The sequence below is a fragment of the Lichenostomus cassidix genome, chromosome 23 (genome assembly GCF_008360975.1).
Source record: "Lichenostomus cassidix isolate B80296 chromosome 23, HeHo_3.0, whole genome shotgun sequence".
Classification (NCBI taxonomy): domain Eukaryota; kingdom Metazoa; phylum Chordata; class Aves; order Passeriformes; family Meliphagidae; genus Lichenostomus; species Lichenostomus cassidix.
Genome location: NC_139503.1, coordinates 2,332,549 through 2,354,948, shown reverse-complemented (window position 1 = coordinate 2,354,948; position 22,400 = coordinate 2,332,549). Strand labels below are relative to the sequence as shown.

General features: G+C 40.3%; 1 protein-coding gene across 2 annotated transcripts in view; it reads left to right on the top strand.

Moving 5' to 3' along the window:
• The window catches only part of CSMD2 (CUB and Sushi multiple domains 2), a 301,010-nt gene that overhangs the window by 165,422 nt on the left and 113,188 nt on the right, over positions 1–22,400 (top strand). For both annotated transcript variants that reach the window (XM_085081419.1, XM_085081420.1), the window contains exons 12-14: positions 6,276–6,379; positions 11,379–11,491; positions 21,553–21,735. In XM_085081419.1, coding sequence (XP_084937545.1) covers positions 6,276–6,379; positions 11,379–11,491; positions 21,553–21,735 — 400 coding nt within the window. The remainder of the gene's footprint in view (positions 1–6,275; positions 6,380–11,378; positions 11,492–21,552; positions 21,736–22,400) is intronic.

The window sequence follows — 22,400 nt, the reverse complement described above, 5'->3', positions numbered from 1 at the left end:
GTTAATTAAAAATGTCACTTTAGAAAGGGTTTTAGATTAGGTTATAAAGGGTTTCATCCTGGAAGTTTAATTTCCAGGTGGGGGAAACCTTCTGCTGAATCTGGGAGAAGATTTCCATCTCCTCAGCTCTCCCTGCTCATCCTCATCCTTTCCTAAACCATAAATGTGACTGAAATTAGCCAAATCCATTCATTGTCATATTTTAATCCATGAATTTTGATAATTTTGGTATTTCCCAGCTCAGATCAGAGATTCAAGCAGCACAAGAAACTTTGCCTCTGAAATGATAAATAGTTAATTAAAAATGTCACTTTATAAAGGGTTTTTTGGGTTTAGATGTTTCATCCTGGAAGTTTAATTTCCAGGTGGGGAAAACCTTCTGCTGAAGCTGGGAGAAGATTTCCATCTCCTCAGCTCTCCCTGCTCATCCTCATCCTTTCCTGAATGATAAACACTGATTGAAGGACTGAAACTGGCCAAATTCGTTAATTTTGATACTTTAATCCAATAATTTTGATAATTTTGGTATTTCCCAGCTCAGATCAGAGATTCAAACAGCACAAGGAACTTCAGATTCTGCTCCATGAAATACACTGAAATAGGGATTGGTGAAATCAGCAGTGTGGAGAGATCCCATTGCCTTTGAAATGATAAATAATTAATTAAAAATGTCACTTTAGAAAGGGTTTTAGATGTTTCATCCTGGAAATTTAACTTCCCTCTGCTGAAGTTTGGAGAAGATTTCCATCTCCTCAGGATTGATCCCAGATTTTCTCATTCCCCAGCCTGGCTGAGGAAAAGATTTGGGATAAATTCCTTGAAATTCCTGTGAAATCCTTGGGAATGAGGAGCATTCTGTGCTGAAATCAGTGTAATCCTTTGATTGATTCCAGTGATTTTTGGATCAAATCCTCCTCTGTGGAGTTTTTAATAGGAACAGTGAGGAAAAAACTGAATTTAGGACTCATTTGCTGGGAATTCTGCAGCCACAGAAAAATTGGGATTATTTCCTGTGCAGAAATGGGGACAGCAAACCTAGTTGGGGGATATTTAGATTTTTTTTTCTATTTTTTTTCACTTGTCCCCAGCGCCCTGGGAATAAATTCCAACCACAGTGGAAAAAATAAATCACCAGGGAGCTGAGAAATGCATGTGGTAATTGGGGGATTTGCATAGAAAAAGCTATTTTTGGGGCTTTTTTTGACAGGATGGATGTTGCTGGGGGAGGTTTCTTCTCACCTGGAGCCAAAAAAAACCAAAAAAAGCAAAAAAAAATAAAAAAAAAGCCAAAAAAATTCCAAAAAAATCAAAAAAATTCAGGCTGGAGGGAGAAGGATCCTCCAGGGGATGATTTATTCCAACTGCAGAGGGAAATTCCGGAGCTGGGAAATGAGGAATGAGTTTGTAAAGCTCCAGGATAAAACTGCTTTATTATATATTCTATATTGATAGAATTATTGTGGATTTGTTTTCCAGCAGGTGGATTGGTTTTCCATTGGTTTTCCATTGGTTTTCCATTGGTTTTCCATTGGTTTTCTCATGGAAAAATAAGATATTTTGCTCAGGAAGGTCAGAGGAGAATCAGCCCTGAGTTTGGAGGTGCTGAGAGTTCTTTTGTTGCAGGAATTATTCAATAATTCCCAGCTTTCAGAGCAAAAAAGAAAAAAGGAAAATTAAAAAAAAAAAGGAAAATAAAAAAAATAGGAAAATTCCTCTCTTGTTTCAGGAATTATTTAATAATTCCCAGTTTTCAGAGAAAAAAATAGGAAAATTAAAAAAAAAATAGGAAAATTTCTCTCATTTCAGGAATTATTCAATAATTCCCAACTTTCAGAAGAAAAAAAAAATAGGAAAATTCCTCTCTTGTTTCAGGAATTATCAAATAATTCCCAAGTTTCAGAGCAAAAAAATAGGAAAATAAAAATTAGAAAAAAATAGGAAAATTCCTCTCTTGTTTCAGGAATTTTTCAATAATTGTGTTTCGCCATCCTGGGGCTTTTGGGGAAAAATCTTGTTTTCAGAATGGCTAAAATCTCCAAATTTGACTTTTTTACACAATTAAAAAAATTGTGTTTATCTGTAGAGAAGAAACCACAACACAGCTCAGCCTGAACTGGATAAACACAATTATTTTTTATTTTTGGTTTGAACTTTGGAGGTTTTTATGGGGGAAAACCCTGTTTTCACAATGGCTAAAATCTCTAAATTGGATTTTCTAGGCATTGAAAAATATTGAAAAATATTTCTGTACAAAAGAAAACACAACACAGCTCAGCCTGAACTAGATAAACACAACAATTTTTTATTTTTGGTTTGAACTTTGAGGTTTTTTGGGGGGAAAAAACCTATTTTCACAATGGCTAAAATCTCTAAAATTCACTTTTCTGTGCATTGAAAAAATTGTGTTTATGTGTAGGAAAGAAACCACAGCCTAAACTGGATAAACACCAGGATATTTTTCATTTTTGGTTTGAATTTTGGGGTTTTTATCCACCTGGGAATCCAAATTTTCCAGGAAATGCTGCAAGAAAATTGCCAAAAGTGAGATTTTGGGATTCCTGAGAACACCTGAATGGAGCATCAACCCAAACCGGGTGATTTCATCTGTTAGAAGTCAGGAAATTCAATGTATTTACCAATTTTGTGCTGATTTTTTTGGCTGCTCAGGTCAGTTTAAAACTCCAGGAGACAAAATTCCACTGATTTCTGCTGCTGGGAGGTGTAAAGTGTTTTTTAAATTTAAATTTTTCATTTTCTGGGGTTTTTTCAGCCTGACCCAGGCTGGATTAAGGACTTTGCACCCTAAATCATGTTGGATTTGAAAAGCAGAGATGTTGAGAGTTTTGGAACCCAAAATTCCACGGGAGCTCTGCTCTGAAATGGTGCAGAGAAATCCGAATTTTGGGTGGGAAAAAATCAGGGAATGAAGATGTGATGCTGAGGATTGTGTTGGCAGATGGCTGAGGAGAATTTCCTGAGCTTTCCCATTAAAAATTCCCATAAATCCATAAATTCTCTCCAATTTCCTGAGCTTTCCCATTGATAATTCCAATAAATCCATTAATTCCCCCCAATTTTCTGAGCCTCTCCATTAAAAATTCCCATGAATCCATAAATTCCTTACCAGGAATATTCCTTACCAGGAACCATGAGAATTTCCTGAGCTTTCCCATTGAAAATTCCCATAAATCCATAAATTCCCTTCTGTTCTGACCAGGAAAATTTCATGAACCAGCCCATTGAGAATTCCCATAAATCCATAAATTCTCTCCAATTTCCTGAGCTTTCCCATTGAAAATTCCCATAAATTTCTTAATCAGGAACCATGAAAATTTCCTGAACCTACCCCATTGATAATTCACATTAATCCATAAATTCTCTCCAATTTCCTGAGCCTTCCCATTAAAAATTCCCATAAATCCATAAATTCCTTACCAGGAACCATGAGAATTTCCTGAACCACCCCATTGATAATTCCCATAAATCCATAAATTCCCTTCTGTTCTGACCTGGAAAATTTAATGAGCCACCCCATTGAAAATTCCTATAAATCCATAAATTTCTTACTAGGAACCATGAAAATTTCCTGAGCCACTCCATTAATAATTCCCATAAATCCATAATTTCCCTCCAATTTCCTGGGCCTTCCCGTTGAAAATTCCCATAAATCCATAAATTTCTTACTAGGAACCATGAGAATTTCCTGAGCTTTCCCACTGATAATTCACATTAATCCATAAATTCTCTCCAATTTCCTGAGCTTTCCCATTGAAAATTCCCATAAATCCATAAATTCCCTTCTGTTCTAACCAGGAAAATTTAATGAGCCACATTGAGAATTCCCATTAATCCATAAATTTCTTAGCTGGAACCATGAGAATTTCCTGAGCCCACCCCATTGATAATTCCCAGAAATCCATAAATAATCCATAAATGTACCTGGAGTGCTCCAGGGCTGGAAAAATCCAGCTTGGTCACTTTTGGGGGATTTTCCTGGAGGTTTTAATACTCCTGAGGAGAATTTCCTGAACCACCCCATTAATAATTCCCATAAATCCATAAATTCCCTTCTGTTCTGACCAGGAAAATTTCCTGAGCCTCCCCACTGATAATTCACATTAATCCATAAATTCCCTCCAATTTCCTGAGCTTTCCCATTGAAAATTCCCATAAATTTCTTAATCAGGAACCATGAGAATTTCCTGAGCCACCCCATTGAGAATTCCCATAAATCCATAAATTCCCTTCTGTTCTGACCAGGAAAATTTAATGAGCCACATTGAGAATTCCCATAAATCCATAAATTCCTTATCAGGAACCATGAGAATTTCCTGAGCCACCCCACTGATAATTCCCATAAATCCAGAAATTCCCTCCAATTTCCTGAGCCTTCCCACTGATAATTCACATAAATCCATAAATTCTCTCCAATTTCCTGAGCCTTCCCATTGAAAATTCCCATAAAAATTCCCTTCTGTTCTGACCCGGAAAATTTAATGAGCCACCCCATTGAAAATTCCCATAAATCCATAAATTCCTTACCAGGAACCATGAGAATTTCCTGAGCCCACCCCATTGACAATTCCCATAAATCCATAAATTCTCTCCAATTTCCTGAGCTTTCCCATTGAAAATTCCCATAAATCCATCAATTCTCTAATTTCCTGACCCACCCCATTGAAAATTCCCATAAATCTGTATTTCTGCTGTTCTGACCAGGAACCAGGAGAAATCACCAGGAAATGAGCAGGAAAAAACCAACTTTTGGGGGATTTCCTGGAGGTTTTAACACTTCTGGATTGCTCCAGGGCTGGAAAAATCTAACCTGATCACTTTTGGGAAATTTCCTGGGGGTTTTAATGCCAATCCTGGGTCACTTTTTGGGGATTTCCTGGAAGTTTTAATATTCCTTGAGAACTCCAGGGCTGGAAAATCCAACTTGATCACATTTATGGGATTTCCTGGAGGTTTTAATGCCAGTCCTGATCACATTTAGGGCATTTCCTGGAGGTTTTAATACTCCTGGATTTCTCCAGGGCTGGAAAAAATCCAATCTGGTCACTTTTGGGGGATTTTCTGGTGGTTTTAATATTGTTGGAGTGCTCTAGGGCTGGAAAAAAATCTAACCTGATCACTTTTGGGAAATTTCCTGGAGGTTTGAATACTCCTGGATTTCTCCAGGGCTGGAAAAAAATCTAACCTGATCACTTTTGGGGAATTTCCTGGAGATTTTAATACTCCTGGATTTCTCCAGGGCTGGGAAAATCTAACCTGATCACTTTTAGGGGATTTCCTGGAGGTTTTAATGCCAATCCTGGACACTTTGGAGGGATTTCTTGGAGGTTTGAATGCTCCTGGATTTCTCCAGGGCTGGAAAAATCTAACCTAATCACTTCTGGGGAATTTCTTGGAGGTTTTGATGCCAATCCTGATCACTTTTAGGGCATTTCCTGGAGATTTGAATCCTTCTGGGCTGGAAAAAATCCAACCTGATCACTTTTGAGGGATTTCCTGGAGGTTTTAATACTCCTGGATTTCTCCAGGGCTGGAAAAAAATCTTACCTGATGACTTTTAGGGGATTTCCTGGAGGTTTTGATCCACCTGGAATGTTCCAGGGCTGGGAAAATCCAACCTGGTCACTTTGGGGCAATTTCCTGGAGGTTTGAATACTCCTGGATTTCTCCAGGGCTGGAAAAAATCCAACCTGGTCACTTTTAGGGGATTTCCTGGAGGTTTAAGTGCCAGTCCTGATCACTTTTAGGGCATTTCCTGGAGGTTGTAAACTCCTGGATTTCTCCAGGACTGGAAAAAATCCAACCTGGTCACTTCTGGAGGATTTCCTGGAGGTTTTAATGCCAGTCCTGGTCACTTTTAGGGCATTTCCTGGAGATTTGAATCCTTCTGGGCTGGAAAAAATCCAACCTGATCACTTTTATGGGATTTCCTGGAGGTTTAAATGCCAATCCTGGACACTTTTGGGGACTTCCTGGAGATTTTAATACTCCTGAATTTCTCCAGGGCTGGGAAAAAAATCTTACCTGATGACTTTTAGGGGATTTCCTGGAGGTTTGAATACTCTTGGATTTCTCCAGGGCTGAAAAAATCCATCCCTGATGACTTTTAGGGGATTTCCTGGAGGTTTTGATCCACCTGGAAGCTCCTCCTGGACAGAGCAAGACTCAACCACCATGCAGCAGCACCCTGCAGGGCTTTGGGGTTAATTTGAATTATTTTTTTGGGGTTTTTTTGGTGCTGAACTTGGTGTCTCTGGCAGGTGATCAAGCTGACCTTCGAGGAGTTTGAGCTGGAGAGAGGATATGACACTCTGACCGTCGGGGATGGAGGGCAAGTGGGAGATCAGAAATCCGTGCTCTACGTGTGAGTTGAGATTCCTGGGAATCCTGGGGGGTTGGGATCCAGGGGATATTTGGGATCCAGATTTTTGGGATCCAGGGCATTTTTGGGATCCAGATTTTTGGGATCAAGGGGATTTTTGGGTTCCAGATCTTTGGGATCCAGGAGATATTTGGGATCCAGGGGATTTTTGGGCTCCAGATTTTTGGGATCCAGGAGATTTATGGGATCCAGGAGATTTATGGGATCCAGGAGATTTATGGGATCCAGGAGATATTTGGGATCCAGATCTTTGGGATCCAGGAAATGATTGTTGGGATCCAGGAGATGATATTTGGGATCCAGGAGATATTTGAGATCCAGGAGATATTTGGGTTCCAGATTTTTGGGACCCAGGAGGTTTTTGGGTTCCAGGAGATTTTTGTGTTCCAGATTTTTGGGATCCAGGAGGTTTTTGGGATCCAGGAGATATTTGGGTTCCAGATTTTTGGGATCCTGGAGATTTTTGGGATCCAAGAGATGATATTTGGGATCCAGGAGATTTTTGGGTTCCAGATTTTTGGTATCCAGGAGATTTTTAGGATCCAGGAGATTTTCTGGGGCTGCTTGGCATTTTTGGGGCAGAAAATCCTTCTTTATGAAGCTCTCAGGGAGAGGATGAGGCTGTCAGGAAATCTGGGATAGAGCAGGAAAAGCAGCTCAGGCATAAATCAAGAAATTTTTGGATCTCTCTCTCTTCCTGCTGCCCTCATTTTAGGGCTGGAAATTTGAGATTTTGGAGCTGGAAATTTGAGATTTTGGAGCTGGAAATTTGAGATTTTGGAGTGTTTCAGGGATCAGGAATAACATCTGGATTTTAGTTTTTATATATATATAATATGTATAAAATGTGTCTTCTATTTTATTTAATATTTGGTGTTGTAATCATTATATTATTCTATATTATGATAATATTTTATATAATATATTATATATTACTACATATTATTTATTTTATCTTGTATATTATATATTGCATATGATATATGATATATTATAAAATTATATATTATTATATATAATATAATATAATATAATATAATATAATATAATATAAAATATTTTAATATAATAATAATTAATATAAATTTATAAATTATAATCTATATAAAATGATATATTATTATATTGCTCCAGTTTTATTCCTGCTCCTCACCTCTTCAGTCCTGCTGCTTTCCCAGCCAGGGGATGCTCTGGGATGGAATTGCAGAAATTCCATCCCAAAAGGAGCATTTGCTTCCCTGGAAAATGGGAACAGAACAGATTGTTAGGCTGAGCTTCCTGATTTACAGACAGGAGTTGATTTCTGGAATTCCCAACCATCCAAATCCATCCAGAATTTGATTTCCTGGAGTTCCAACAACCCAAATCCATGTAGGATTTGATTTCTAGAATTTTCAGCCACCTAAATCCATCAGGATTTGATTTCTGAAATTTCCAACAACCCAAATCCATCCAGGATTTGATGTCTGAAGTTCCAACCACCCAAATCCATCCAAGATTTGATTTCCAGAAGTTCCAACAACCCAAATCCACCCAGGATTTCATTTCTGGAATTACCAAGCTCTCAAATCCATCCAGAAATTGATTTCTGAAATTTCCAACCACCCAAATCCATCTAAGATTTGATTTCCAGAAGTTCCAACCACCCAAATCCATGTAGGATTTGCTTTCCTGGAATTTCCAACAACCCAAATCCATCCAGGATTTGATGTCTGAAGTTCCAACAACCCAAATCCATCTAAGATTTGATTTCCAGAAGCTCCAAGCACCCCAATCCATCCAGGATTTGACTTCTGGAGTTCCAACAGCCCAAATCCATCCAGGATTTCATTTCTGGAATTACTAAGCTCTCAAATCCATCCAGGACTTGATTTCCTAGAATTTCCAACCACCCAAATCCATCTAAGATTTGATTTCCAGAAGCTCCAAACACCCAATTCCATCCAGGATTTGATTTCTGAAATTTCCAGCCTCCCAAATCCATGTAGGATTTGATTTCTGGATTTACCAACCTCCCAAATCCATGTGGGATTTGATTTCTGGAATTCCCAAACACCCAAATCCATCTAAGATTTGATTTCCTGGAATTTCCAACCTCCCAAATCCATGTAGGATTTGCTTTCTGGAGTTCCAACCACCCAAATCCATCCAGGACTTGATTTCCTGGAATTTCCAACCTCCCAAATCCATGTAGGATTTGATTTCTGGAATTCCCAAGCACCCCAATCCATCCCCAGCTCGTTCCAAGTGCAATGGCAAAGGCTGCAGAAAGCTTTGGATCAACTTTTCCTGGAGATTTTTCTTCTTTTTTTTCCTCTTCCCCTCATTGCTGCCTGGCTGCTGCTTGAATAAACACCTGGAGAATCAGAATATTTCCAAACATTTTTCTCTTCTCCAGCTGAACCTTCCCAGCTCTCCCAGCCCTTGATATTCCCATCCCTCCTGGGGGTTCAATCCAGCAATTCCACATCCCTCTTACGTTGGATTTCTTTTGAAATAAATAATTATTATATTCTATTATATTATTATAACATTTCTTTATATTATATATGTAAATTTATATTATATTATATTATATTATATTATATTATATTATATCATATCATATTATATTATATTATATTATATTACTATATTATATTACTATATTATATTACTATATTATATTACTATATTATATTATATTATATTATATTATATTATATTATATTATATTATATTATATTATATAAAATATTTTATATTGTTTCTATTAATATTAATTATACTATATTAAATAAAAATATTAATTTATTTATTCACCCCAGAGCCGAGCCTGGGGGTGAATCTGGATTTATTTAAAAGCTACAGAAAGGATAAAAAACCCTTTCACCCCTCTCAATTCCTCAATTCCTCACAGATAATTCAAAAACTACAGAAATTATAAAAAACCCTCTCACCCCTCTCAATTCCTCAGTTCCTCACAGATAATTCCCCAGCAGAAACACTCACCCTGCACTTCTCACAGGTGCTTTGGTTGCCAGGTGGTGGATAATTTATTATTTGTCAAATAATAGTATAATTATTGAAATAATTATATATAATATCATGTATAATAATAACATAATATAATATAATAATATAATATATAATAATATAATGTCAAATAATATAATAATAACAATATAATGTGAAATAATAATATAATTATTAAAATAATTATATATAATATCATGTATAATAATAACATAATATAATATAATAATATAATATATAATAATATAATGTCAAATAATATAATAATAACAACATAATGTCAAATAATAATATAATTATTAAAATAATTATATATAGTATCATATATAATAATAACATAATATAATATATTATAATAATATAATAATATATAATAATATAATGTCAAATAATATAATAATAACAATATAATGTCAAATAATAATATAATCATTAAAATAATTATATATAGTATCATATATGATAATAACATAATATAATATATTATTATAATATAATATATAATAATATTCTATAATAATAGTAATTATACCAAATAATAATTTATTTTTCTATTTTTCTTTATATATTTTTATATTTTTATTTATTTTACAATACATAATATTCTATTCTTATTTTTAGACAATTTTATGATTTTTTAAATCCTTGTGGAAAGTTCTCCCAGGGCAGGATGGAGCAGGAAATGACCAGATTTTTGGTAATTCTGGGAAGTGTGGCACAGGCAGCTCAGGGATTCACTCAGTCAGAGCACACTCTGAATTTGGGAATTTTCTGTTTTACCCCAACGAGCAGGGAAATAATTCCTTCTGCTGCTGGCTGAGCTGAGGCAGTGATGGTGCTGAACGGGAATTATGGCACTGAGGGTGGGGAGAGAATTCACTCTGGGAATGAAAAATGTGAGATGATTTACATCAACCTGGAAAACCAATTTTTTGAACACTTTTTTTGGGGTGATTCTTAATTAGTTGATAATTTTTTTTTTTATGATCTGAAGACACTGCTGATCTGCTTGTTTTTGGGGTTTTTTGGCTACATTTTTGGGGTGATCCTTAATAATTTCATCATTTTCCTGATGATCTGAGGACACTGCTGATTTACTGTATTTCTTTTTTTTTTGGCCATATTTTTGGGGTGATTTTTAATTAGTTGATAATTTTTTTTTTTATGATCTGAGGACGCTGCTGATCTGCTTGATTTCTTTTATTTTGGGGACTTTTTTGGGGTGATTTTTAATTAGCTGATCACTTTCCTGATAATCTAAACACACTGCTGATCTGCTTATTTTGGGGTTTTTTTGGCCACTCTTTTGGGGTAATCCTTAATAATTTCATCATTTTCCTGATGATCGGAGGACACTGCTGATTTGCTTTATTTCTTCTTTTTTGGGGCACCTTTTTGGGGTGATTCTGAATTAGTTGTTAATTTTCCTGATAATCTGAAGACACTGCTGATCTGCTTATTTTGGGGTTTTTTTTGGCCACATTTTTGGGGAGATTTTTAACTAGCTGATCACTTCCCTGCTGACCTGAGGACACTGCTGATCTGTTTTATTTATTTCCTTTTTTTTTAACATTTTTTGGGGTGATTTTTAATTATCTGATCACTTCCCTGATGACCTGAGGACACTGCTGATCTGTTTTATTTATTTCTTTTTTTTTTAAACACCTTTTTGGGGTGATTTTTAACTAGCTCATCACTTCCCTGCTGACCTGAGGACACTGCTGATCTGTTTTATTTATTTCTTTTTTTTTTAACACCTTTTTGGGGCGATTTTTAATTAGCTGATCACTTCCCTGCTGACCTGAGGACACTGCTGACCTGTTTTATTTATTTCTTTTTTTTTTAACACCTTTTTGGGGCGATTTTTAATTAGCTCATCACTTCCCTGCTGACCTGAGGACACTGCGGATTTATTTTACTTCATTTTTTAATTTGAATTTTTAATTATTTGATTTCTTTTTTGCAGGCTGACAGGCACCACAGTCCCTGACCTGATCGTCAGCACGCAGCACCAGATGTGGCTCCTCTTCCAGACCGACAGCGTCAGCAACCTGCTGGGCTTCAAGGCTTCCTACGAAGGTAAATCCCAAACTTTCCCTCCCCATTCCCACATTTCCACAGGATCAGGGAAATAATGGGATCAGGGAAATGATGGGATCAGGGAAATGATGGGATCAGGGAAATGATGGGATCAGGGAAATAATGGGATCAGGGAAATGATGGGATCAGGGAAATGATGGGATCAGGGAAATAATGGGATCAGGGAAATGGGATCAGGGAAATAATGGGATCAGGGAAATGGGATCAGGGAAATAATGGGATCAGGGAGATGGGATCAGAGAAGTGGGATCAGGGAAATAATGGGATCAGGGAAATAATGGGATCAGGGAAATGATGGGATCAGGGAAATAATGGGATCAGGGAAATGATGGGATCAGGGAAATAATGGGATCAGGGAAATGATGGGATCAGGGAAATGATGGGATCAGGGAAATAATGGGATCAGGGAGATAATGGGATCAGGGAGATGGGATCAGGGAGATAATGGGATCAGGGAGATAATGGGATCAGGGAAATAATGGGATCAGGGAGATGATGGGAACAGGGAAATAATGGGATCAGGGAAATAATGGGATCAGGGAAATGGGATCAGGGAAATGATGGGATCAGGGAAATGGGATCAGGGAAATGATGGGATCAGGGAGATGGGATCAGGGAAATGATGGGATCAGGGAAATAATGGGATCAGGGAGATGATGGGATCAGGGAAATAATGGGATCAGGGAAATGATGGGATCAGGGAAATGGGATCAGGGAAATAATGGGATCAGGGAAATAATGGGATCAGGGAGATGGGGTCAGGGAAATGGGATCAGCGCAGGGATTTGGGAGGAAAAATGGAATTTATTGCAGGAATTTGGTTTTGCAGGAGTTTTTCCAAAACTTCCACATGTTTTTGTGAAATTCCAAGCTGGGATAAGGGATTCCTTCAGGTCAACATTTTTCAAAACACTGACAAATTAGGGTTGATGAAACAGGATCTGGAGTCTAATAATTCCACTTTCTGCAGTGATATTTATGGGGTTTTTAATTTCATTTTCTGCAGATATTTATGGGGTTTTTTGGGTTCCTTCAGGTTGGAGATTTGCTGGTTCCTTTCCTGTCCAAGCTGCCTGGCTGGAGAGGGCATTGTGTGTATTTTAGCAAAAAAGAGTTTGGGAATTTCGTATTTGCAGTTGGACTGAAGTCTCCCCCCAAAAAAACAACTTTATTTCCTCCACTGATGGATTTGAGTTTATTCCAAGCAGCAGCACTAAAAGCAAATTAATTGTGTAAATTCCTGTGGTAAGAACAGAAATATTAAAAGGTTAAAAAAAACCCCAAAACTAGAACAAAGCAAATAATTTTAATAATAATTTTAATTTAGAGTTGTGTTGTTTTAATAGAGAGTGAGAATTTCAAATTAAACCCAGATTTATGGAGTGATTTAATTCAGATTTCAGCCAAAGCCTTAGGGTTTGCTGTGGGGCAATCCCAGCCCAGCTGCTGGATTTGCCCTGCACTGGTGATTTCAGATGATTTTCTTTTTCATTCCTCCTCTTCTCGTTGTATTTCCTCTTTAAATCCTTTTTTTCCTCCATTCAGACAATCCCAGCCTGGTTTGGGTTGGGAGGAAACTCAAATCCCATCTTGTTCCATGGGGTCACCTCCTTTGGGATGGAAAATCATCCCTTTTTTAATTCATTATTCAAATCAAAAACCAGAAACACCCTCAGGTCTCACAAGTCCTTCACTCCATGGCTGTTCCTTCTAAAAATCAGTTTTTTGGAGCTCCAAAAGTCCTGATTTTCCCCCAGAACTGAGGCAGAAATTCCCTGATTCTTCCAAATCCCCACCTGACACCATTAACTTTAATTAATTAAGCCAAGGTAATTTAAGTACAAAATCCTGTGGGTGAGGTAAAATATTTCCCTGAGTATTTTGTGACATATATGGAATTTCCTCAGGTCTTACAAATCCTTCACCTGTGGCTGTTCCCTCTAAAAATCAGTTTTTTGGAGCTCCAAAAATCTGATTTTCCCCCAGAACCGAGGCAAAAATTCCCTGATTCTTCCAAATTCCCACCTGACACCATTAGCTTTAATTAATCAAGCCAAGGTAATTCAAGTGCAAAATCCTGTGGGTGAGGGAAGATATTTCTCTGAGCCTTTTGTGCCATTTGTGGGATTTCCTCAAGTCTTACAAATCCTTCACCCCATGGCTGTTCCTTCTAAAAATCAGAGGTTTTTGCAGCTCCAAAAATCTGATTTTCTCCCAGAACCGAGGCAAAAATTCCTTGATTCTTCCCAATTCCCACCTGACACCATTAGCTTTAATTTATCAAGCCAAGTTAATTTAAGTACAAAACCCTGTGGGTGAGGGAAGATATTTCCCTGAGTATTTCGTGACATATATGGAATTTCCTCAGGTCTTACAAATCCTTCCTCCTCCACAAACTGCAGTTTTTTCTTGCCAGCAGCTCCAAAAATCCTCATTTTCCCCCAGAACTGAGCTAAAAATTCCCTGATTCTTCCAAATCCCCACCTGACACCCTTAGATTTAATTAATTAGGCCGAGTTAATTTAAGTGGGTGAGGTAAAATATTTCCCTGAGCCTTTTCCAGCTGAGGGTGACTTTTTGTGGGATTTCCTCAAGTCTTACAAATCCTTCCCCCCATGGCTGTTCCCTCTAAAAATCAGTTTTTTGGAGCTCCAAAAGTCCTGATTTTCCCCCAGAACTGAGGCAGAAATTCACTGATTCTTCCAAATTCCCTCCTGACACCATTAGATTTAATTAATCAAGCCAAGGTAATTCAAGTACAAAATCCTGTGGGTGAGGGAAGATATTTCCCTGAGTATTTTGTGCCATTTGTAGGATTTCCTCAAGTCTTACAAATCCTTCCCCCCATGGCTGTTCCCTCTAAAAATCAGAGGTTTTTGCAGCTCCAAAAATCTGATTTTCCCCCAGAACCGAGGCAAAAATTCCCTGATTCTTCCAAATTCCCTCCTGACACCATTAGCTTTAATTAATCAAGCCAAGGTAATTTAAGTACAAAACCCTGTGGGTGAGCTAAGATATTTCCCTGAGTATTTTGGGACATATATGGAATTTCCTCAGGTCTCACAAATCCTTCCTCCTCCACAAACTGCAGTTTTTTCTTGCCAGCAGCTCCAAAAATCCTCATTTTCCCCCAGAACTGAGCTAAAAATTCCCCAATTTTTCCAAATCCCCACCTGACACCATTAGATTTAATTAATTAGGCCAAGTTAATTTAAGTGGGTGAGGTGAAATACTTCCCTGAGCCTTTCCCAGCTGAGGGTGACTTTTTTGTGGGATTTCCTCAGGTCTCATAAATCCTTCACCCCATGGCTGTTCCCTCTGAAAATCAAAGTTTTTTGCAGCTCCAAAAATCCTGATTTTCCCCCAGAACTGAGCTAAAAATTCCCTGATTCTTCCAAATTCCCACCTGACACCATTAGCTTTAATTAATTAAACCAAGTTAATTCAAGTACAAAATCCTATGGGTGAGGTGAAGTATTTCCCTGAGTATTTTGTGCCATTTGTAGGATTTCCTCAAGTCTTACAAATCCTGCAACCCATGGCTGTTCCCTCTAAAAACCAGAGTTTTTCTTGCCAGCAGCTCCAAAAATCCTGATTTTCCCCCAGAACTGAGCTAAAATTTCCCCAATTTTTCCAAATTCCCACCTGACACCATTAGATTTAATTAATTAAGTCAAGTTAATTTAAGTGGATGAGGTAAAATATTTCTCTGAGCCTTTCATGCCATTTGTGGGATTTCCTCAGGTCTCACAAATCCCTCACCCCATGGCTGTTCCCTCTAAAAATCAGAATTTTTTGGAGCCAGCAGCTCTAAAAATCCTGATTTTCCCCCAGAACCGAGGCAGAAATTCCCTGATTCTTCCAAATTCCCACCTGACACCATTAGCTTTAATTAATTAAGTCAAGGTAATTTAAGTAGGTGAGGTAAAATATTTCCTGCCTGGGGGTGACTTTTTTGTGGGATTTCCTCAGGTCTCACAAATCCTTCCCCCTGTGGCTGTTCCCTCTAAAAACCAGAGGAACATCAGGATCCAAAAATCCTGATTTTCCCCCAGAACTGAGCTAAAAATTCCCCAATTTTTCCAAATTCCCACCTGACACCATTAGCTTTAATTAATCAAGCCAAGGTAATTCAAGTACAAAACCCTGTGGGTGAGGGAAGATATTTCCCTGAGCGTTTCATGCCATTTGTGGGATTTCCTCAAGTCTTACAAATCCTTCACCCCATGGCTGTTCCCTCTAAAAATCAGAGGTTTTTGCAACTGGCAGCTCCAAAAATCCTCATTTTCCCCCAGAACTGAGCTAAAATTTCCCCAATTTTTCCAAATTCCCACCTGACACCATTAGATTTAATTAATTAAGTCAAGTTAATTTAAGTGGATGAGGTAAAATATTTCTCTGAGCCTTTCATGCCATTTGTGGGATTTCCTCAGGTCTCACAAATCCCTCACCCCATGGCTCTTCCCTCTAAAAATCAGAATTTTTTGGAGCCAGCAGCTCCAAAAATCCTGATTTTTCCCCAGAACTGAGCTAAAAATTCCCTGATTCTTCCAAATTCCCACCTGACACCATTAGATTTAATTAATTACGCTGAGTTAATTTAAGTGGGTGAGGGAAGATATTTCTCTGAGCCTTTTCTGCCATTTGTGGGATTTCCTCAGGTCTCACAAATCCCTCACCCCATGGCTGTTCCCTCTAAAAACCAGAGTTTTTTGAGCAGGCAGCTCCAAAAATTCTGATTTTCCCCCAGAACCGAGGCAGAAATTCCCAGATTCTTCCAAATTCCCACCTGACACCATTAGCTTTAATTAATTAAGCCAAGGTAATTTAAGTAGGTGAGGTAAAATATTTCCTGCCTGGGGGTGACTTTTTTGTGGGATTTCCTCAGGTCTCACAAATCCTTCACCTGTGGCTGTTCCCTCTAAAAACCAGAGTTTTTTGCAGCTCCAAAAATCCTCATTTTCCCCCAGAACTGAGCTAAAAATTCCCCAATTTTTCCAAATTCCCACCTGACACCATTAGCTTTAATTAATCCAGCCAAGGTAATTTAAGTATAAAACCCTGTGGGTGAGGTAAAATATTTCCCTGAGTATTTTGTGCCATTTGTAGGATTTCCTCAAGTCTCACAAATCCTTCCCCCGTGGCTGTTCCCTCTGAAAAACCAGAGTTTTTCTTGCCAGCAGCTCCAAAAATCCTGATTTTCCCCCAAAACCAGCCAGAAATCCCCCTGGAATTGCAGGAGAGGAGTGCCCTGGATTTGGGATGCTCTCATTCCTCACTCCCCAACTTCCCCACCCACAGCCAAACAGCAAAAAATCTACAAAAATTCCTTCCTGCAACATTTTCCTCCAGGAAAAAAGCCGTTTTGTCAGAATTTTCCCTCTCTGTATGAATAATATTTGATGGAGAAGTTGTGAAAGATTGATGGCAGCTCGTTTTGCTTCAGCAAGTGTCAAAACACTTGATTTGGATGTTCTTGTTTAGTTTTGACTTTTATTATTCTAATGGGGAAGGGATTTTTGGCTCTCAGCATTCATCAGGAGGAATGTTTCCATCTGATTGAAGTAATATGTTTTGATATTTTTGAATCATTCTTTTTTTGATGGGTTTTTTTTGTCATAATTTTTTTTTTTTTTTCTTTTTTTGGAACTTCTGCCCTGCTAAATATTGCATGGATTTTCCTCTCCCTACGCAGGGAGCAAGGGGAGTTTTCCTCGGGTCAGAAAATGGAATTTCTGAATAAATCTGGGTTGTGAGGATGGGGTCAGGCAGGGATTTTTGGAGGAGATTTTGGGGCTGCCATGATGGGGTTGGGCAGGAATTTTTGGAGGAGTTTTGGGGTTTCCATGATTGGTCAGGCAGGAATTCTTGGTGTCCACATGTGGAATTTTTAATGTCCACTTTGGAGGAGTTTTGGGGCTTCCATGATGGGATTGGGCAGGAAGTTTTGGAGGAATTTTGGGGTTTCCATGATAGGTCAGACAGGAATTTTTGGTGTCCACATGTGGAATTTTTAATGTCCACTTTGGAGGAGTTTTGGGGCTTCCATGATGGGATTGGGCAGGAAGTTTTGGAGGAATTTTGGGGCTTCCACGATGGGGTCAGGCAGGAATTTTTGGTGTCCATATGTGGAATTTTAGGTGTCCATTTTGGAGGAGTTTTGGGGCTGCCATGATGGGGTAGGGCAGGCATTTTTTGAGGAGATTTTGGGGCTTCCACTGTGGGGTCAGACAGGAATTTTTGGCATCCATATGTGGAATTTTTGGTGTCCATTTTGGAGGAGATTTTGGGGCTGCTGTGATGGGGTTGGGCAGGATTTTTGGAGGAATTTTGGGATCATCCTTGATGGGGTCAGGTAGGACTTTTTGGTGTCCACGTGTGGAATTTTTAATGTCCATTTTGGAGGAGATTTTGGGGCTGCCACAATGGGATTGGGCAGGAAGTTTTGGAGGAATTTTGGGGTTTCCATGATGGGTCAGACAGGAATTTTAGGTGTCCACATGTGGAATTTTAGGTGTCCATTTTGGAGGAGATTTTGGGGCTTCCATGATGGGATTGGGCAGGAAGTTTTGGAGGAATTTTGGGGCTTCCACGATGGGGTCAGGCAGGAATTTTTGGTGTCCATATGTGGAATTTTTAGTGTCCATTTTGGAGGAATTTTGGGGCTGCCGTGATGGGATTGGGCAGGAAGTTTTGGTGTCCACGTGTGGAATTTTTGGTGTCCATTTTGGAGGAGATTTTGGGGCTGATGTGATGGGGTTGGGCAGGATTTTTGGAGGAATTTTGGGGTCTTCCTTGATGGGGTCAGGTAGGAATTTTTGGTGTCCACGTGTGGAATTTTAGGTGTCCATTTTGGAGGAGTTTTGGGGCTTCCATGATGGAGTCAGGCAGGAATTTTTGGAGAAGTTTTGGGGTTTCCAGTGTGGGGTCAGGCAGCGATTTTTGGTGTCCACGTGTGGAATTTTTAATGTCCATTTTGGGGGAGATTTTGGGGCTGCCACAATGGGATTGGGCAGTAAGTTTTGGAGGAATTTTGGGGTTTCCATGATAGGTCAGACAGGAATTTTTGGTGTCCACATGTGGAATTTTAGGTGTCCATTTTGGAGGAGATTTTGGGGCTGCCACGATGGGGTCAGGCAGGGAATTTTGGTGTCCCTCTGTGGAGGAGTTTTGGGGTTTCCATGATGGGATTGGGCAGGAAGTTTTGGAGGAATTTTGGGGTTTCCATGATGGGTCAGGCAGGAATTTTTGGTGTCCACATGTGGAATTTTTTGTGTCCATATATGGAGGAGTTTTGGGACTTCCATGATGGGGCTGGGCAAGAATTTTTGGAGGAGTTTTGGGGCTTTCACTGTGGGGTCAGGCAGGGATTTTTGGTGTCCATATGTGGAATTTTTGGTGTCCACATGTGGAATTTTTAGTGTCCCCTCTGTGGAGGAGTTTTGGGGCTGCCATGATGGGATTGGGCAGGAATTTTTGGTGTCCACGTGTGGAATTTTTGGTGTCCATGTGTGGAATTTTTGGTGTCCACATATGGAGAAGTTTTGGGGCTTCCATGATGAGGTCAGGCAGGGATTTTTGGAGTCTGTGCATGGAATGTTTGATGTCTGTGAGGAGGAATTTTATATTTGGCACTGGAAGAGCTCCTGGGCATGGAGGATCATCCTGGGAAAGGCTGATTGTTCTTCTCTGCTGTTCAGGATGGGCTGGGAGGTGAATCCCCCCAGGATTTGTGTTTTCAGGGGTGGCTGGAATGAGGAGTGTTGGTGTCCCAGAACCATGGGATGGTTTTGATCCAGACTGACCTTCAACCCTTTCCCAATCCATGAGCATCCCAACCTCCCACTATCCCAGGTTGCCCAAAATCCCCATCCAGCCTGGCTTTGGACACTTCCAGGAATGGGAAATCCTCACCAAACGCCAGCTGAGGGATTCTGGGACATCCAACAGCTTCCCAGTGACAGCAGCACTGGGGACACTGGGGACACTGGGGACACTGGAACTTCTAGATTTCCAGGCTCCAAGGTGTGGGAAGGGAAGGAATAACAGCCATGGAATATTCCCAGCATTCCCACCCCCCAGCTCTGTCAGACTCACTGAGAAATGTTCCAAATCCAATCGTTCCCATCCCAGCTCGTTGCTATTCCTTGGGGTTTAAAGCTGGATTTTCATTCCTGATGGGGAATTTAAAGGATTTTCATTCCCTGATAACACCTTGTGCATTCTGGGGTGAGTTCAGCACAGTTCAGTGCTGCTTCAACACCCAAAATATTCTGTTTTCCACTCCTCACCTGCGAGTGCAGCTCTTGAAACAGTTGGATTTGGAAACTCTGCGGGAAGATCCATAAATCCTGGCGAGGTGCTTTCACTGAGAGGCAGAAAACTGAGCCTGATCCCTGCAAACTTTAGTATTCATTTATGTTAAATTATTTTGGGGATGCTTCATTACCTGGCAGAGAGCTTTCAGCTGGAGATGCACAGCAGCTCTGAGCCGTGTGACTTCTGCTCAAAATACACCTGGAACTGAAGTTGCCTGGAGCCAGAATAATGATGAGGCTGCTCCTTGTTATTCCAGCCAAATTGGGATATTAGAGGGAGCCAAGCAGATCTCAGCTTCCCCCATTTCCCCTCTGGGAAGGGAAGTGTCATGAAAGAGATTTCCAATTTGGTGGAGGAAATTGGGAATGGGGAGGAGAGGCGGTGGGGAGGAAATCTTGAGAGGAGTGTGGAGCAGAGAAATGAGGTGGGAACGCTCTGGAGGAATGGTGGAATGAAGTTTTTGGAGCAAAGAGTGATCCAGGGCAGGGGGATTGGGATTTCCTTTGGAAATGGAGTTGTGGGGAGCAGGAGATAAGGGGAAATTGTGTGTGGGATTTAGTTGGAGTCAAAATGCATACAGAATGAGGGATGAGGAATGTGGATAAGGTGGGGATGGGAATGGGAAGAAGAGGGACAATCCAGCCAATTCCCTCAGTGTCCCTGTGCTGGGGGAGCTGAAGGTTTGTCCTGCTCAGCGAGATGTGATCCCTTGAATCCAGCAATCCTTGGAGCAGAGGCACAGCAGGAGCTGCTTTGGATCCCTGTGGTTTTGATTGATTCCCTGTGGTTTGGTTTTCATTCCTGCTGGGATTGTCACAGAATCCTGGACTGGTCTGGGGTGGGAGGGACATCAAGGATCATCCAGTTCCACCTTCCAGGGACACCTTCTCCTATCCCAGGCTGCTCCAGCCTGGCCTGGGACACTCCCAGGGATCCAGAGCAGCCACAGCTTCTCTGTTTGTCCTTCCCATGTTTGTCCTTCCAGAGAAATAACCCAGTCTGAGCCCAAAATGACATCATTTGGGAGTAATTCAGTTAATTATGGGGTGTGGCATCGACTGACACCAAATCTCCAGGCTCCTCCAAGGGTTTGCAGGTCCCAAATGCACTTGGAGCTTATGGAAACGCTCACCAGGAATTCCCCAAGTGCCACTGTTGCCTTTTTCAGCCTGGAAATGAAACTCAAGATCATTTTAGTCTAGGAGGTAATAGAAAAGTGGATTTTATTGGAGCTCCAGGGGCAGTTATGGAAGAATATCCACAAAAGGGCTGAATACAGTTTGATAGGTTTGAGGAAATGAGCAGAATTGATCAAAAGCACCAATTCAGAGGACAAGTGGTGATGCAATTCCCCCCAGGTCAAACCCCTGCTCTGAGCTCCACCCTTGGCTCTAGTTGGACTTGTTGATCACAATTTGTCTTGAAGATTTTGTTCTCAGCCTTGGTTCCCAGGGAGACCCAAGACAGGAGAGGAGCCTTGTGCCCTGAAGGAGCACAAGGAATGTCTTTGGTCTTTCCATCTGGGGAAAAGGGTAGGGAAAAGTACTGGGAAGGTTAGAAATATATAAAAGAGAAAAAAGGCAAAAATTATTCATCACCAGAACAAAAGCAAAGCTGGAAGTGCCATGGCTCTGACAGCAGAGATGTTTGACACCCAGAACTCCCCAAACTTGGCTCAGAACATCCCAAAAATCTTAAATCCCTGTTTTTTTCTCTTGCAGAGATCGACCAGGGCAGCTGTGGTGACCCGGGGATCCCAGCCTACGGCCGCAGGGACGGCTCCACCTTCCGCCACGGGGACACCCTGCACTTCGAGTGCCAGCCTGCCTTCGAGCTCAAGGGCCACAGGAGCATCACCTGCCAGAAGAGCAGCCAGTGGTCTGCTCAGAAACCTGTGTGTGTGTGTAAGTCAGCCACCAGCCACTCCGAGGGTCCCCGTGCTGCTGGCGCTGGTGGCACTGGTGGCACTGGTGGCACCCAGCCGGTTGCACTGTCACCCAGCTCGGGGAGAGGTTTGGGCAGGGTGAGCAGCCAGACCCAGAGCGAGGTTTGGGATCTCCCTGCCCTGCCCTGCCCTGAGGGAAAATCAATCTGTCAGGAAAATGAATCCACAAACAGCAGAGCTTTGTGTCCAAAAAGGAGACAGAGGAGTCCTGGAACTTTATTCTAATTAATGGGGTGATTCTCTCAAGTTTTTAGGGGACACAGCCTCCTTTTTAATCCTAATTTCCCATCCACATTTCCCTCATTTCCCTCTCTCTCTCCCCACTAGCTGAGGTACTTGAGAGGCACAGATTCCCCAAATCACCTCACACAGATCCCCTGCTAATCTACATTCCCCCTACATGCCTTTTCTTTGTGTCTCTGCTCCTTTTCTCTAAACCCAGGGATTTAGCACAGCCTTGGGTTTGTAACCCTCTGTGTCAATTAATGCAATTCCTATGGAATTTATGGTTCTTCCCATTGCTTCTCTCACCTTATCAGGCCTTATCTACCAGCAGATCCCACAGTTTGTTTGTAAAATCATCTCATTCCTTTCAAATCCTTGGTGGTTGTGGCTCAGACAGAA